This window comes from Abramis brama, assembly GCF_963993115.1.
Source record: "Abramis brama genome assembly, chromosome: 14".
Classification (NCBI taxonomy): Eukaryota; Metazoa; Chordata; class Actinopteri; order Cypriniformes; family Leuciscidae; genus Abramis; species Abramis brama.
Genome location: NC_139976.1, coordinates 11594596 through 11610346, shown reverse-complemented (window position 1 = coordinate 11610346; position 15751 = coordinate 11594596). Strand labels below are relative to the sequence as shown.

General features: G+C 36.3%; 1 protein-coding gene across 7 annotated transcripts in view; it reads left to right on the top strand.

Annotated features, from left to right (window-relative positions):
* Positions 1 to 15751, top strand: part of aldh18a1 (aldehyde dehydrogenase 18 family, member A1) — a 22771-nt gene extending 7020 nt beyond the window's left edge. Inside the window, exons 1-18 of one of the 7 annotated variants that reach the window (XM_084134357.1) lie at positions 4333 to 4520; positions 5131 to 5240; positions 7068 to 7288; positions 7398 to 7547; positions 8104 to 8208; positions 8298 to 8450; positions 8955 to 9045; positions 9361 to 9485; positions 9586 to 9730; positions 9831 to 9904; positions 10070 to 10169; positions 10267 to 10487; positions 10730 to 10867; positions 11684 to 11879; positions 12000 to 12121; positions 12898 to 13084; positions 14320 to 14415; positions 14504 to 15751. In XM_084134357.1, the coding sequence (XP_083990483.1) occupies positions 5150 to 5240; positions 7068 to 7288; positions 7398 to 7547; positions 8104 to 8208; positions 8298 to 8450; positions 8955 to 9045; positions 9361 to 9485; positions 9586 to 9730; positions 9831 to 9904; positions 10070 to 10169; positions 10267 to 10487; positions 10730 to 10867; positions 11684 to 11879; positions 12000 to 12121; positions 12898 to 13084; positions 14320 to 14415; positions 14504 to 14700 (2412 nt within the window). In that variant the 5' untranslated portion in view covers positions 4333 to 4520; positions 5131 to 5149 and the 3' untranslated portion in view covers positions 14701 to 15751. Of the gene's footprint in view, positions 1 to 4332; positions 4521 to 5130; positions 5241 to 7067; positions 7289 to 7397; positions 7548 to 8103; positions 8209 to 8297; positions 8457 to 8954; positions 9046 to 9360; positions 9486 to 9585; positions 9731 to 9830; positions 9905 to 10069; positions 10170 to 10266; positions 10488 to 10729; positions 10868 to 11683; positions 11880 to 11999; positions 12122 to 12897; positions 13085 to 14319; positions 14416 to 14503 lie in introns of those variants that run through there. The other 6 variants (XM_084134355.1, XM_084134360.1, XM_084134358.1 and 3 more) reach the window with 6 other exon arrangements.

Below are 15751 nucleotides of genomic sequence, written 5' to 3'. Positions count from 1 at the left end.
AGACACTAGCCAGGATGCCCTGATATATTCCACATACTGTAGCCTATCAGACAAGATATTCACAGCAAGTAACATCTCAGAACCAATGATGATAATTTTGGGGTTGTGTTTATTAATAAAGCCTCAGCCTTCAAATAAAAACAAAAAATGTGCAATGCCATAAAATACAAATAATGAAGTGTCACTGCCAACAGAAACCCCAAATTACACAAACTTGTAATTATAAAACATATAGTTACTATATACCAGGGGTCTCCAACCTTTTTGTGTGCGAGTGTGTGTATACTCAAAAATATTTATTATAAATACCTATACCATGGTGGTCGTGCTTTTTTCTTTTCACCATCATTTGCAAAATAATAAAATATCTTGATATTCTGGTTCAGACTTATAAGCGTTTAAAAAAAAATCAACAATTCCTGAAAAATAATGAAAATATTTATTGATCTTTTTTTAATTTTCTATAAACCTATTGTATGTATTATCAAAAACAGTTTATAAATGCAAAAATAAATAAATAAACTGCCATAACTTCTAAACAAAAACATTACTGCATTACATTTAATTTATACATGACTATATAAATATAACAGCATTTTTCATATGAATATATACAGGCACATTTCTGCCAAAAAAAGTTTGTTTTACTACAGTTAATTCATAAGTTGTGGAGTGAAATGTCTTCTAACTGGTTTGTTCTTGGAACAATGATTCGCCTTTTTTTTGCGTCAATATGTTGAGAATATTATATCAGCGCTGTTTCATCTGGCTTTTAACAAGCTTAAATCACATAGTCATCTGTGTTTGTAATAGAGATAGAGAATTCTGCGCTGAATTGAAATGCTTCTCAGTGGATCGTGCAGCTCTGTGTAATAATGTTTGTGTGATCGAGATCAGCTTTGGCCGCGATCGCTGTTATTTGGGCCGAGCTGATAATGCTCTGCGCTGCTCAGATCAAACAAGTTTTGTTCCGCTTTTTGAGCGTTTGCCATTTGATGTTTCTCATACGCAACGCAAATGACAGCGTATAATCAAAGAGAGTTGGATCATTTTGTAGAGGCAAAAGTGCAAATGTTTAGTTGCACTGGCACGAAAAAAAGTCGCAAAATGATACCAAAGACAGTCTGGAGCCCCGAATTACAGTGGATCGCTATTGGCCAGTTGGGGCTACAACTCACAGGCACCACGTTGGAGACCACTGCTATATACTATAACTTAACTATTCAAATATAATGTAAGCAATTTCAAAAGTGCAGTATAGGTAAGCCTTATAAACGAACTTTCTGTCAGTGGCTAGTAGGCCGACTCTTCTTCCTCAGTTGTTGTTTTTTTACACGTAGCATATTAGTGATCGTATTAGTGCCCCTGCTGTTTGCTGTTCATATTGCTTTATTAGACTTTTTTCTTTTTTTTTTTCTTTTTTTTTGTGCCAACGGCCCTCAGTTGGACGGCCGTTCTGGACTTTTCCAGAACGCACAGATTGTCAGTCCGTCCCTGATCAAAAGTGTGCTTTCACTTTAACTGAGCGTAAGCAGCGCTACAAAAATAGACTCGGCGTTGAAACCCTCCGCTGCACTGCTGCTCATGCGACGCTCCTGCTTGACGCTCACGCGCTGCTCCAGCTCGCGGTGTGAATGCACTCACTGAACATGCACGCGGAAAAAATTTGCGCTGCCCCCACTTTGAAAACCCCTGAGATAGTCGATGCAAGAGAATACTGTGTGAAATTGTGTCAAAAGCTGCACTCAAGTCAAGTAGAACAATAATAGATAACAACCCGCCATCAGCAGCCATTAACAGGTCATTCGTTACTCTCACTAGTGCAGTTTCAGTGCTATGCTTAGGACGAAACCCTGACTGAAAACACTCATACAAGTTATTATTACTAAGATGAGCATGAACCTGTGCTGCCACTGCTTTTTCAAGAATTTTTGAAATAAATGGAAGATTTGAGATAGGACGGTAATTATCTAAATTGTTTGGGTCTGCGCCAAGTTTCTTAAGAACAGGGGTTATGGCAGCTATTTTAAAAGATGATGGAACATCTTCCAGAACATCTAGAAAAGTGAAACAAAACTCTATTAGCATTCCTTTCAGAATGAGGAAAAAATGCAGATGTTGCTGTTGCTCCTGTTGCTATGCCGCAGTAAATTATTTTTGGTCTCACTTACTAGACACCAGCACTTTTGTTCTTGTATTCTCTTCACTCTTCACCAACATTCACATTCTTCTGAAATAATGCAGCACATATGAAGTCTATTTAAAGAACACATTCAACACGGATGTCATTCTCATTTGATTTATATAGATAAAAGAGTGCATAATGTGATGAATTAATTAGATTGTAAATTAGATTATTTCTGTGTGTTGTGAGTGGTATAGGTTTTAAACTGTTTATTTAGACATTACGGAGCTGTTCAGTGCTTTTGTATTTTTCTAGGCTAATCATGCATGGCCCATTATTCCCCACTTTAAAAATTCATCCATCAATTCACCTCTACACTGAAAATTGCATTAATTAAAATAAAAAATAAAAACATGATATTTATTGCCTTTAAAATCAGTGTGCAGTTGCATAAATTAGTCTTAAAAATTAGTCATCTACTTTTTTTCTTCAAGACTGGTCATCATTTTTTTTTAAGTCACAAGTTACATAAAAAGGCTGTGTAACATGCTTTTGGGTTTTGTTTGAGTTTCATATTTTTTATTTAACATAAATGTGTACAAAACAATGACTTGACTTGACTAATGACTAACAAGGAACACCTGTGCACAATCAAACAATGAACCAGTGAGAACATGACACATAGACAAGGAACCAATCAGAACAAGACACATGAACAGGGGAGGCACATGGCAGGAATATGAAACATGGCCAGGGCAAACTACTAAATAAAAGACATGAAAACAAACTTGAACCAAAACCCAACCAAACGTGACAGGAAGATCGTACAATTTGAATTGGAAAAGAAGGACAGATTACCCCAAACTAGTTCTTCAGGCATAGTGGCTAAGTTTATGCAACTGCCCTCAGGTTTTCATAGAAGAAGATATGGGTCTATGACAAACATATGAGTTGTGCCAGGTGTTTCACTCTGAGACTTGTCTCAGATTTAGTCATGGGATCAGAGACTGTGGAATGTGGAAAATAAATAAAACCTGTCCGAACATCTGGATTGTGTTGTCTAAGGTGTCTTTGTCAATGATGTGCTCCTTTAAATTGAGTCATGATACATAGATGATGTGAGGCCATATGGATCATTCCTGTTATGCATATTTTCATGACCCAATCATATATGTTTCAAACTCACAATTATGAAATATGGAAATCAAGTCAGGTGTATTTAATTACAATATTGTCTGAGATCACCAATTTATTAATATTGATATTTATCTTTTTTTTTCATGTTTTTCTTTCTCAATATCTCACTAGCTATTTATTTATATCCTGTTAATATTTTTCTGCTATTGTATAAATAAGATATACTTATTAAAAGTGAATTGCATTGACCAGAGCATAGTTATGAAAGTCTACATTAATATTCAAAAGTTCCAGAGCTGTTAATAGGTGAATACACAACAGGAATGCCCCACAGTGTCCAAAATTAAATAAATAACCGTTTTTTTTTTTTCTTTTTCTTATGAGTAAGACAAAACATTCTTTTAGATACCTAGCATTCATAAAAAATTATCTATTTAGATTAAGTAGTTTTTTTTATAGATCACTTTACAATAGAAATAATTGCCATTTTAGTACCGCCTATGGAGTCTGGAATACAGCACAGGCCTATTTAAATGACTATTTTATGACTATTTTAAAGGGATAGTTTACCCAAAAATAAAAATGTAGTCAAAAAAATAAAACAAAATAAAAAAATAAATATATTAGGGTGAGTCAGAATTTTCATTTTTCAGCGAACTATCCCTTTAATGATTCATTCAGGCACGGCTGTATACGTGCTAGAGGAAGGACTGGGCCACCAACATAGGCTACTAAAGACCTAAGAAAACTATGCAAAATATCAGCATTAAGAATGGTCCATTGTCCATGTCCGGCCTTTGGAATGCAGACGACCCATCTGATACAAGTGTATCCTGATGTTTACACGCCGCCCTCTAGCGCTCGAGATTATGATTCAAACCCATGGCCTGTATAACATCTTTTGACATTGTGGTTGCGATACCGACAAAAGTACTGCATTCTGACCTTTACTGACATTTTAGAAGTTTATTATTATTATTATTATTATTATTATTATTATTATTATTAAACAGTAATTTTTTGCGAAGATTGTGTATGTTAGGTAAGCGGCGTATCCAAGCGACCGTAAAAACATTATTTTGTGAATCGTAACGTTTTAGGCGTAAAGCTTAGTACGTACGCTCGTTGCGTATCAACGTGGATGAACGTCAACATGGCCGAATCCATGAGAGCAGCTGCTGAGAGTTGATGTGGCACTGGAGAGCAGCAGTGGCAGTGAACTTGAATTGAATAAGTAATATTTATTTTGCAGATTAAGGTATGTAAGATGATATTTACACATTAAGATATTGCACGATCGCTTTTGCATTAGAAATGTCATGCTGGGCCATTTAAGTTACTCTTCCTTCTTCTTGCATCAGCCAACGTGTCTCTAAGGAAAGTTTACTAAAGAAATAAGACGTGTTGTTCTTTAATGTCTGTATTGATTGTGTTTATTAATTATATTGATTATTGTAGCGGTTTCCTGAACCTCGTTGTTTTTTAATATTGTTAAATATCATTGTAGATACCATGCCCTTAGATCTTATACAGTATAAGCATATATGCACAAAACGTATTAAATGTATTAATATAATAATAAAAAACATCAAACCCTGGTGACAACTTTCCTTCAGCACAATGATGCACTTGTCTTTGAATTTGAATTGAACGTAACGTTACTAGGTCAATTGGGTGTTGAATTCATTTTTTAGATCAAGCTTTTGTTTACATTTACATTCAGTTTAAGAAATTATGATCACATAATATCTCACATAATTCATTTATGTGGGGGGACTTGCCTAGGATCTAGCCTAAGTGAATTGATTAGATTAATTGTTTTGGGGTTTTTTTATATCTGGAATATAAATATCTGGGCTATGTTTTAGTTTTACAGATCTGGTCATCATGTATCTCCAGAAGATGTTCTCATGTTCTCGGCTTTTAGCGAGACCAAATGCTCTGCAAACCTTCAGAAGAGCTGCTTCACAAGGCAAAAGTAAGTACTTGTGTATTATTTATGTGCCTTGAATCCCATACCTCTTTAAAGAAAGAAAAATATGTAGGGTAATATAAAGAAAAGTTTGCAACACTGACTGACTGTACCGTCCAGCATATCAGTATTATACTTCATTGTTTCTTATTTATTAAAATCAGTCAGTAATTAAAATATGGAGATGCAAGTAGTTGTTTCATGACCCTTGCTCCTAATTTACAGCACGTCTGTCGGTCTCATTCACTGGGTCGGTGCTCTTCTTTGAGTTCTGTCCTGTCAGCGTTTGGTTGTGCTTTCTGGCTTTGCTGATGTGGCACCTTTTAGTATGTTATTTTCTTTCATAAAGAATGCGGCGGGGCTTTGGTGGTCGCTGTACTTTACAAGCTCACAGCTTTGTGAATGGCTTGTCCCAGATTTCTGTTCTCTTCATTTGATTGCTTTGACTTTGATTCCAGATAACTTTTGTGACTGCACTGACATAATGTTGCATTTTTTATTTATCCTCTGTAATGTGAAATTTAAGAGTTAAAAATTATGTTTAGCTGGAATTTAATGTAGGGCGAGACTTTTTGGGTCATGAAAGTTAGACTGTAATGTTATTGGTTATTGTTATTTTTCCCTGCTAATGAACCTTAGTTTACATCAGCATAAGAGAAGCAGAGAAAGTTATTACATTTTAGATTATGATTATTATAGATTATGAGAACATAATGAGAGCAATGATGAATTTTGTATAATAAGACCAGGGATATTTAATAAGTCAAATATAGTCAACATTGATTTCATGCTTTGTTTAATTTTCTGGAATCCCATAGAGACCTACATTTGCTTTCAAGTACATTTTTGCTTTGCTCTCTTTGATGTAAAGGATATGATTTCAAATCCACTGTTTTTACTCAAAAACATTTTATTTATTTTTACATTTAGATTACCTTTTGCCGCCATGTAAAACTCATTTAAAATATTTAATAATTCTTAAATTTAATCTTTTTAATCTCAGACTTAAAAAAAATCCACTTTTCATACTGTACATTACTCTACACTTGTAGCATTTGAAACAGTTGAATTTAGTTTTTAGAGATTTTATTGTTAATTTATTCACAGAATCAAAATTTTATTATCAGCTTATTGCTATTTGGTCAGAACTTTTATATATATGTTTCACTAAAGTAATATATTTATATTCATATTTTTTATAAACATTATTAAAACAAATCAAATGTTTTTTAACTATGAAATATTTATATATAATTAGAAATATATGTATAATTAGATTAGACTTCAATGGAAGTTGATCATGAACATTTTTTTTTCCTTGCTCATGTGGCTATGATAATTACTCCAGCTAAAGAGAAACAGAGAAAGTTATTACATTTTAGATTATATATTATGAAAACATGCATTGATTCATTTTGAATTACAAGGGACATTAAATATTTACTTCTCAAATGATTTGATAAGTAAATATAGTCAATAATGACTTTTACTGTCTTTAAATCATTTTTTTTTTCTTTTCTGGAATACCAGGGGGACCATAGTGTTCATTTGTTTACATTTATGCATTTGTTTACATTTATGCATTTAGCAGGAATAGAGGAACATAAGCAATTTGTCAACGGTATTCATAGTATACAATGCCATTTGTTACATTATGGACATGCACTTCATACTTCCTGTTTTCTCTGCTTGTCTCACCATTTCTCCATTATTCTGATATTCATCCGTGATACTATCAGTGCACACTAACACACAATCCATCTATGCACTCACGGCTTTCCTGCATGGCATGGCTCCTCATTGGGTTCTTTCCCGGCTCTCTCTCCCATGCAGATCCCTCTTCCTTCCCATTTCTCACACTCCATGCTGTGCGTCAGTGGAGTAATGTGCCTTTTTTTACAGTGCCACTGGCACGGGCACACGGTAAGTCCTTTGCCCACCGCAGTGAGCTGCGCCAGGCCAAAAGAATCGTTGTCAAGTTGGGGAGTGCCGTCGTAACCCGCGGCGACGAGTGCGGCCTCGCTTTGGGCCGACTTGCTTCAATAGTAGAACAGGTAAAGGATTTGCAAATAAGTCTGTGATGTAACACATTATACTAACAAGAAGGCATTATGCAAGATTTCATTGTTGACACAATATGACTCTGAATTTTTATTGTTTAAGGTGGCCGTGCTTCAGAATCAGGGTCGAGAGATGATGATCGTGACCAGTGGCGCTGTAGCATTTGGAAAACAAAGGTTGAGGCACGAAATTCTTCTTTCACAGAGCGTCAGACAAGCCCTGCATTCAGGCCAGAATCAGCTCAAAGATATGGTGAGGACACAAATTTGTTAATTTTTTTGGTACATTTTTTTTTTAAATGCTTTAAACAAAAATACAGTTATGTTAAATGAATAGTTCATCCAAAAATGAAAATTCAGTTTCAATTACTCACCCTCATTTCATTCTAAATGAGAAGACTTTCTTTCAACTTCTAAACACAAACTTTTTAAATTGAAAAATCTTAGTTGTAAGTCTATTCACCCAAAACTTAGATTCTTTAAAATGTTCATAAAGAGATCGTAAAAGAAATGCATATGAATCAAGTGGTTTAATGCAAGGCTCCTGAAGAGACAGTCACGTCATATATGATGAATGGATTTAATTTAGGCTTTTATTCACAAATAAACATTGATCATAGCACACAAATAGATCACATCAAATATGGTAAAGGAAACCATACTTCAACCATACTTGCCTGACGTGTGAGAACAAATGAACAAACCTCATGGTTCTCTCGTACGTCAAGCGAGCATGTTTTATCTGAGTGAACTGTCCTTTTAACTTTAAGAAGTTAAGAAGCTAAAGATGAATGTGTTTCCTCTGTCAGGCACTGCCGGTTCTGGAGGCGAGAGCGTGTGCCGCTGCGGGACAAAGTGGGCTTATGGCTCTGTATGAAGCAATGTTCACTCAGTACAGCACCTGTACAGCCCAGGTACATACACACACTCACATATGCATGATGACACTTCAAAATACACTCTTATTCATATTTTAATGGATTTTTTGTTGTTGTTGCTTCAGATCCTGGTAACAAATCTGGACTTTCACGACGACCAGAAAAGACGAAACTTGAACAGCACCCTTCACGAGCTGCTGCGTATGAACATCGTTCCCATTATCAACACCAACGATGCTGTGGTGCCTCCCCCAGAACCCAACAGCGACCTACAGGGGGTAAATGTGGGTACAGAGTAAAATGAATTGGGAGATAGAGTCTTCCCAGCAGCCTTGCCACCCATCCTCTTCCTTTTGGAACTGCATGCTGGGAGGGGGCTTTACAGATGCATGCTGGGAGTCCGAGCAGAGCAATACAGAGGCTTGATCTTTGTCTTCTGCACTGTTGCAGCCTGCGGAATTTTCCATTCCTGTAGAAACTGGAAAGAAACTAACATTACTTCATTCACAGTACTGTCGCTTACTCTCTGAGCTCATCTACACTTGCTCTATCATGCACTGGCTGCGGCTTCTAATGTGGTTTCACGTGACTTTTCATAGACTAGACAGAGTCATTGTTCATCACACCCATTTTATTGTCATAGTTTAGTGATAAATGCTCAACAGAGCTTGAAATATAGAGATGATGTTTTGCTTTGTGGGTTTTAAAAAAAAAAGGGCTATTTTCTCTAATTTGCTCTTGAGACTCATTTTTTCACTGTATTTCTCTTTTTCATTCTGCAGGTTATCAGCATCAAAGATAACGATAGTCTTGCAGCGCGGCTTGCCGTGGAGATGAGGGCAGACCTTCTCATCGCTCTCTCTGATGTAGAGGGTGAGATTTCAGATTGAATGTTTAGATCAGTACCATACTTGTTAAGGCCCTGATATACTTCAATGGTAATTTCGAACAAAATCAGGCAAAAACTAACTTCGTTTGAAGACTGGAGTAATAATGCTGAAAGTTCAGCTTTGTCATCACAGGAATAAATTACATTTTAAATGTATTCAAACAGAAAACAGTTATTTTAAATTGTCATAATATTTCACAATATTACTTTTTTTTGTATTTTTAATTAAATAAATGCAGCCTTGGCGAGTAGAAGAAACTCAACTGTTTACTCTCTGTCCTCTTTTGCCACTTATTTAGGCCTTTACGACAGCCCACCGGGGTCAGATGATGCCAAGCTCCTGGACACATTTTACCCTGGGGACCAGCATTCCATAACCTATGGCACAAAGTCCAGGGTTGGCATTGGAGGAATGGAAGCTAAGGTATTATTACAGAAAGGGAATCTGATATAGAAACACAATGTAGCTTTTGATAGTATGAATGCCTAAAAATGACAGTCTGTGTGCATTCTCTAAACTTTAGGTGAAAGCTGCCCTCTGGGCCCTCCAAGGTGGGACTTCTGTTGTCATTGCTAATGGTACACACCCCAAAGTCACAGGTCATGTGATCACTGACATTGTTGAGGGCAAAAAAGTGGGAACATTCTTCTCAGAGGTCAAGCCAGCTGGTAAGTTATCTCATGTTCTACTGAATCAGTTTTCATCTGACATGATATGTTTATCCTTATCTGTCAAAAGTCCTCAGATGCCACTTTTCTTCATCCACAGGCCCTACAGTTGAGCAGCAGACAGAAATGGCTCGCTCTGCTGGCAGGACACTTGCTTCCCTTGAACCAGAACAGGTTAGCTAAAAATTTAAACCACTATTTTAAATGACTGTCTGGAATCATGTGTGCCCATTTTCCCAGAAACCATTGAATCATTGCATTAAAATAAAATATTCTGGGTTATTTTCATCTTAACATCTATAGACAGCACCTGTGTCAAATCATTCTGTTTGTCCACAGAGAAGTGACATCATCTGTGCATTTGCTGATCTCCTCACCGAGAGGAAAGACGAGATCTTATCTGCCAACAAAAAGGACATGGAGCATGCTGCCAGCACAGGTAACAGGAAGTGATTGCTTCTCTCTACACCATGTGCAATGCTAATTTCCCACAATTGGAGCTGCATATCAGTCAGTTTTTATCCGTGATTTTACAGGTCGTCTGTCTCCAGCCTTGCTGAAGCGACTCAGTTTGTCATCATCAAAGCTGAACAGTCTGTCCATCGGTCTGCGCCAGATCGCAGTGTCCTCTCAGGACAGCGTTGGCAGGGTTCTGCGACGGACCCGTGTGGCAAACAACCTGGAGCTGGAGCAGATCACAGTCCCCATAGGAGTACTGTTGGTCATCTTTGAGTCACGGCCAGACTGCCTCCCTCAGGTCAGGCGCACAAAATGCATGCCTATACATAAATAATGTTATGTTTTGGTTTTCCTGTTTGTGAGCATGTTTATGTTTGGGTGGTGCTTAAAAATCCAGGCTGTAAACTGAAAAGTTGTTGGTTCAAACCCGACAGTAGCCAAGGCTCCAGGTTGCTTCACTGAGATTGAGAAACCAGTATGTGTACTGTAAGTCACCTTTTATAAACCTGCTAAATTACTCAATTTTGTTTATCTCAACAGGTTTCTGCTTTAGCCATTGCAAGTGGAAATGCTCTTTTGCTGAAAGGTGGCAAAGAGGCAGCCAACACAAATCGCATCCTGCATGAGCTCGCCCAGGAGGCCCTGTCCATACATGGAGTGAAAGACGCCATCCAGCTGGTAAATGAAACACTTTTGCACAGTAGATTTTTACCTTACACAAACACACACACATACACACACACACACACACACACACACACACACACGCGCTACTGTTCAAAAGTTTGGCATTAGTACGATTTTGTTTATTATTATTTTTTACAGAAGTCGCTCACCAAGTACTTATTGCCACTTATTCAATACAAAATAAAGTAAAAACAAATATTCTGAAAAAGTATTACAATTTAAAAATACTGTTTTCTATTGTAATACATAATAAATTTAATTATTTCCTGTGATGGCAAAGCTGAATTTTCAGCAGTATTATTTCAGGCTTTAGTGTCACATTTATTATTAATAATGTTGAAAACTTGTTGTGCTGCTTTTAAATTTTTTTGAGGAAACAGTGACACATTGTTTTCAGGATTCTTTGATAAATAAAGGGTTCAAAAGAACTGCTTTATTTGAAATCGATATCGTATGTAACAATATAAATGTCTTTACTGTAACTTTTGAACAATTTAATGCATACTTGCTGCATATTAGTAATAATTAAAAAATATATTGACCTTCTGATTGGTAATGTATATGTACACAGTTGTAATCAAAACTATTGAACTCCAATTAACTTTCAATTAAAAGAACCCATTGAAATTTGTACAGAATTTCAGCTGTTTGCAATGAACAAATCAAGCAAAAGTAATTGAAGTAGAACACAACAAATGTTTCAAGTGGTTTCCCCAAATTCAACTAAAAATGCAATGGGCGTTGAATAATCTTAATAACAACTGTATATGTATATTAGTCATTCAAGAATGATATGTTGTGTGGCAGGTGAGCACGCGTGAAGAGGTGGAGGATCTGTGCCGTCTGGAGAAGATGATTGATCTGATCATTCCCCGTGGCTCCTCTCAGTTAGTCAGAGATATTCAGCGTTCAGCGAAGGGCATCCCTGTTCTTGGTCATAGTGAGGGGATCTGCCATGTTTATGTGGACCATGAGGCCAGCATTGACAAAGCCATCAAGATCAGTAAGACTGCCAATGAGGATTTACTAGTGTGGATTATGTTTATAAAGTACAACTATGTGGGATTTTTTTTTCATTGTTTGTAATGGTATAAATTACTCTAGTTATGTTTCATCTTTCTAGTCCGAGACTCCAAATGTGACTACCCTGCAGCCTGTAACGCCATGGAAACCCTGTTGGTGCATCGAGATCTTCTCAGAACACCAGTGTTTGACCAGATCATCGACATGCTGAGAACAGAACATGTAAGACTGTCAATGGCTATGTTTCCATTCAAAGTTGCTCATTTAACTTGCACGCAAAATTAGAATATCACATAAAACAGTTTGCGAAGCACTGTTACCATTCCATGTGTTCAAGAGAACAAAATCATCACTTCCTGGGAAATTTCCGCAAAATATCTTTAATAAAAAAGGTTGCTGCAATCAGGAAAGCCACTGTGGCTCTTTTATCCAACGTCATAAATGACCTGTGCAGGCCGTGCAGACGAAATGCAGTAAACACTGTCATGCTATCTTGCGTTCAGATGCCTGATGTTTGTGAATGCAATCGTGAAACAGTTCAGGGAGGTCATTATATTGATGACAGACTTTGGCTCGGGCATTTCTGAATAACTAAAACAACATTTGAGATGCCGTGCAATGAAACCGATCCACTGGTTAGTCCAGTTATCTAATCACATTCTCTGTTGAGGCAAAGTCACGTGAGTTGTTTTGTTGTTGTTGCTCATTGATGGATTTATTCTGTAAATTCTGTTAATCATTTTTTTAATAGAAAGTTCCAACAGCTTTTATTTGAAATATTATTTTATAACATTATAAATGTATTTACTGTCACATCAATTTAATGTTTCCTTGCTGACTAAAAGTATATATATATATTTTTAATGGTTGTGTACATCTCACTATTACTGTTGTTTTTTTGTGGAAACAGGCTTTTTTATTTTTCTGCATACTACAAAATGAGAGTCTACGTTTATTGCTACATTTTCTTAAAATTATTGATGATTTGACCCCTGAAGGTGAAGATCCACGCTGGCCCCAAGTTTGCATCCTACCTGACCTTCAGTCCATCAGAGGTGAAATCTCTGCGTACCGAATACGGGGATCTGGAGTGCTGTATCGAGGTGGTGGACAGTATGCAGGAGGCTGTTGATCACATTCATAAATACGGCAGTTCCCACACTGATGTTATTGTCACGGAAAATGGTAAGGCTGAACTTATATACCTGGCCTTTAGTGGTGGATAATTATGTATCATAAATCTAGACACTTTAGTGAGTTAATATTAAAGTTACACACTGTGATAATGTTAAAGTTAACACTAGAAGTGCCAGAATTCCATAACTACTAGAACTGCCGCAAGCGGTCATTTTGACCGCTAGATTCCAAACTCTATATCTTTAATGATAAATACCCAATTGAGAGATTAATGCATTTATTGTATTAGGATATCTTTTAAAAACAAAACAACACCAAACTGTACATTTAAACAAGTTTAATTATACATTTATAAATAATAATATCCGTAGATGTCCTGAACAAAATGACGGAGTAGCCTGTGTTTTCATGTTTCCACTGTTCGATCGCGCCCGCGCCTTACACACACACACACACACACACACACAAACACACACCATATTCCAGCATTGCAATCTTGACATCGCAGCCTGTTCATTATAGCCATAATAAAATATAATAATAAAATAGTCAACCTAACATATAAAAATTCCACTGCTCTGTTTATATCAGTAGTACAATTCGTACCATTTTCCGCGTGTGAAGAGGATGATTTTTTCCGTTGATATTGGAACGTGAGTGAAGTACAAAGCCTATAATAAAGAATAGTTTACCATCCAAATACATCGCAAATGTTGAAACATTTTGATTCTAATTAGAGAGTTACGTGAACCCAACGCCGCTTACTTTCACTTTCGCTTTAAATTAGCCTATTTCATTTTGGCTTGTTTATAGTTATTTTTTCATTCTTGTCCTGTTCTGAATATCATTACATTTAAATGATTTGTTGTGGAATATGTTTTGTGAATTTTTTACCACATTTTATTGTTGTGTATATTGGTATATGTATAATAATACCGCGAAATTCAATGTGGTCAATCTGACCGTCTATGGCCGAAATAGGTAAATATGTTCATTTGTTTTTTTGCCTTATGTGTAATTTATATGAAAAACATTTTAAATGAAAATACAGACACTTTTAGGAAAAGTCAGGTACCAGCAGGATTTTATTTGGAAGTTATTCCAGATATGGCACTTCTAGTGTTAAGAAATTATCAAGAAATTGATGTGTTGTGAACAAAAAAGCAGTGCTGTAGTGCCATCTAGTGGAAAGATTGTTGCTGCTTCCATACATGCATTGACATCTAATTAAAAAAAAATATTTAATCAATTATTTATCTTTAATTTTCATATGCTCTGTGTAGAGGAAACAGCAGAGCAGTTCCTTCAGCAATTGGATAGTGCCTGTGTCTTCTGGAATGCCAGCTCACGGTTTGCTGATGGATATCGTTTTGGTCTCGGTAGGTCTCTTTTTCTTTTTCCCCCCAAACACTTAATTTAAATATTTCCCTTTTAATTGCCTAATAATTACCCTGTGGTTCTTTGTAGGTGCGGAGGTTGGCATCAGCACGGCCCGTATTCATGCCCGTGGGCCTGTGGGGTTGGAAGGGCTTCTCACTACCAAGTGGGTCTTACGGGGCGAAGGCCACACAGCTGCAGACTTCTCTGAGCAGGGCACCATGACGTATCTGCACGAGAATCTTCCAGTGGCGCAGCTTCTTCCTGGATGCAGAACCACCAGCTAGAGTCTTTAAGTAAAACTCACCCACTTAAAACCCAATTAAAGACTCCATCAGGCAGTGTATTTCGATTAAGTGCGAAAACATTGGAAAATCATACGTGTATAGCTTTATAAAATCCTTTATAGCTAATGTTCCTTTGTTTTTCCAATAATTTGGACTGTCTCAAGGGGCAAAGAGACTTCACTTTAACTTTTAGTCAAGTGTATCATGTTTTCAGTACATACCAGTTGAACTTAAAGCTATGAAAAAACACATGAAAGGTCATGCCACACAGACGGATAAGGGATTTTGCTTAAAGCCTCGATCCATCTTCTTGTTTATGTTGTAATTTTTGTTATGATTTGTGCGTTGTATTATGTTTCTTTGAGTAGCGAAACGTTTCATGGCAAATATAATGCCAATTCCACCCCAGTACTGAGTTCGAACTGACTTCCCGAAATGCCAATGCTATATTTATGTAATATTTAATATTTGATATCCAGTAGCAATTTCAAAATGATATTTCCTGGTACAAATGAGAGCATTAAAAATCTTTGTGCTGAATTACAGCATATTGTGTACACATAACTTCGAACATAATATGGAAAGAATCTTTTTCATGTGGAATACTGCTGGTCATATACAACATTACATCATAAAAATGTATTTTTACTGAAAAAGAACCATTTTCATGTGGCATAGTGCTGGTCATATACAACATAAGACAACTGTATTAATAATGAAACAAGAAACTACTATTTTCACGTTGCTTAGTCGTGTCAGTTGCTTTTATTGAAAAGAAAACAAAGGAAAAACATAAATTTCCTGTTATTTACTTCTCTCTTTTTCCTTTTTTTAATATTCATTGCCTTTAAATCATAAATAATGTGCAGAACTGTAGATATTTCCCTGTTACTGCTGTAAAATTCACCTGGGACAGACAGACTTTGTCCTGAAGGCCTTGTCATGTTTACTTAAAAGTACTATAACGCTCCACAAAATAGTGATGCTTATGGTGAGAAGAGTGTTCTGAAGATGCAATTTTTGTATGTAGAATAAATTTCTTTTTTTTGTA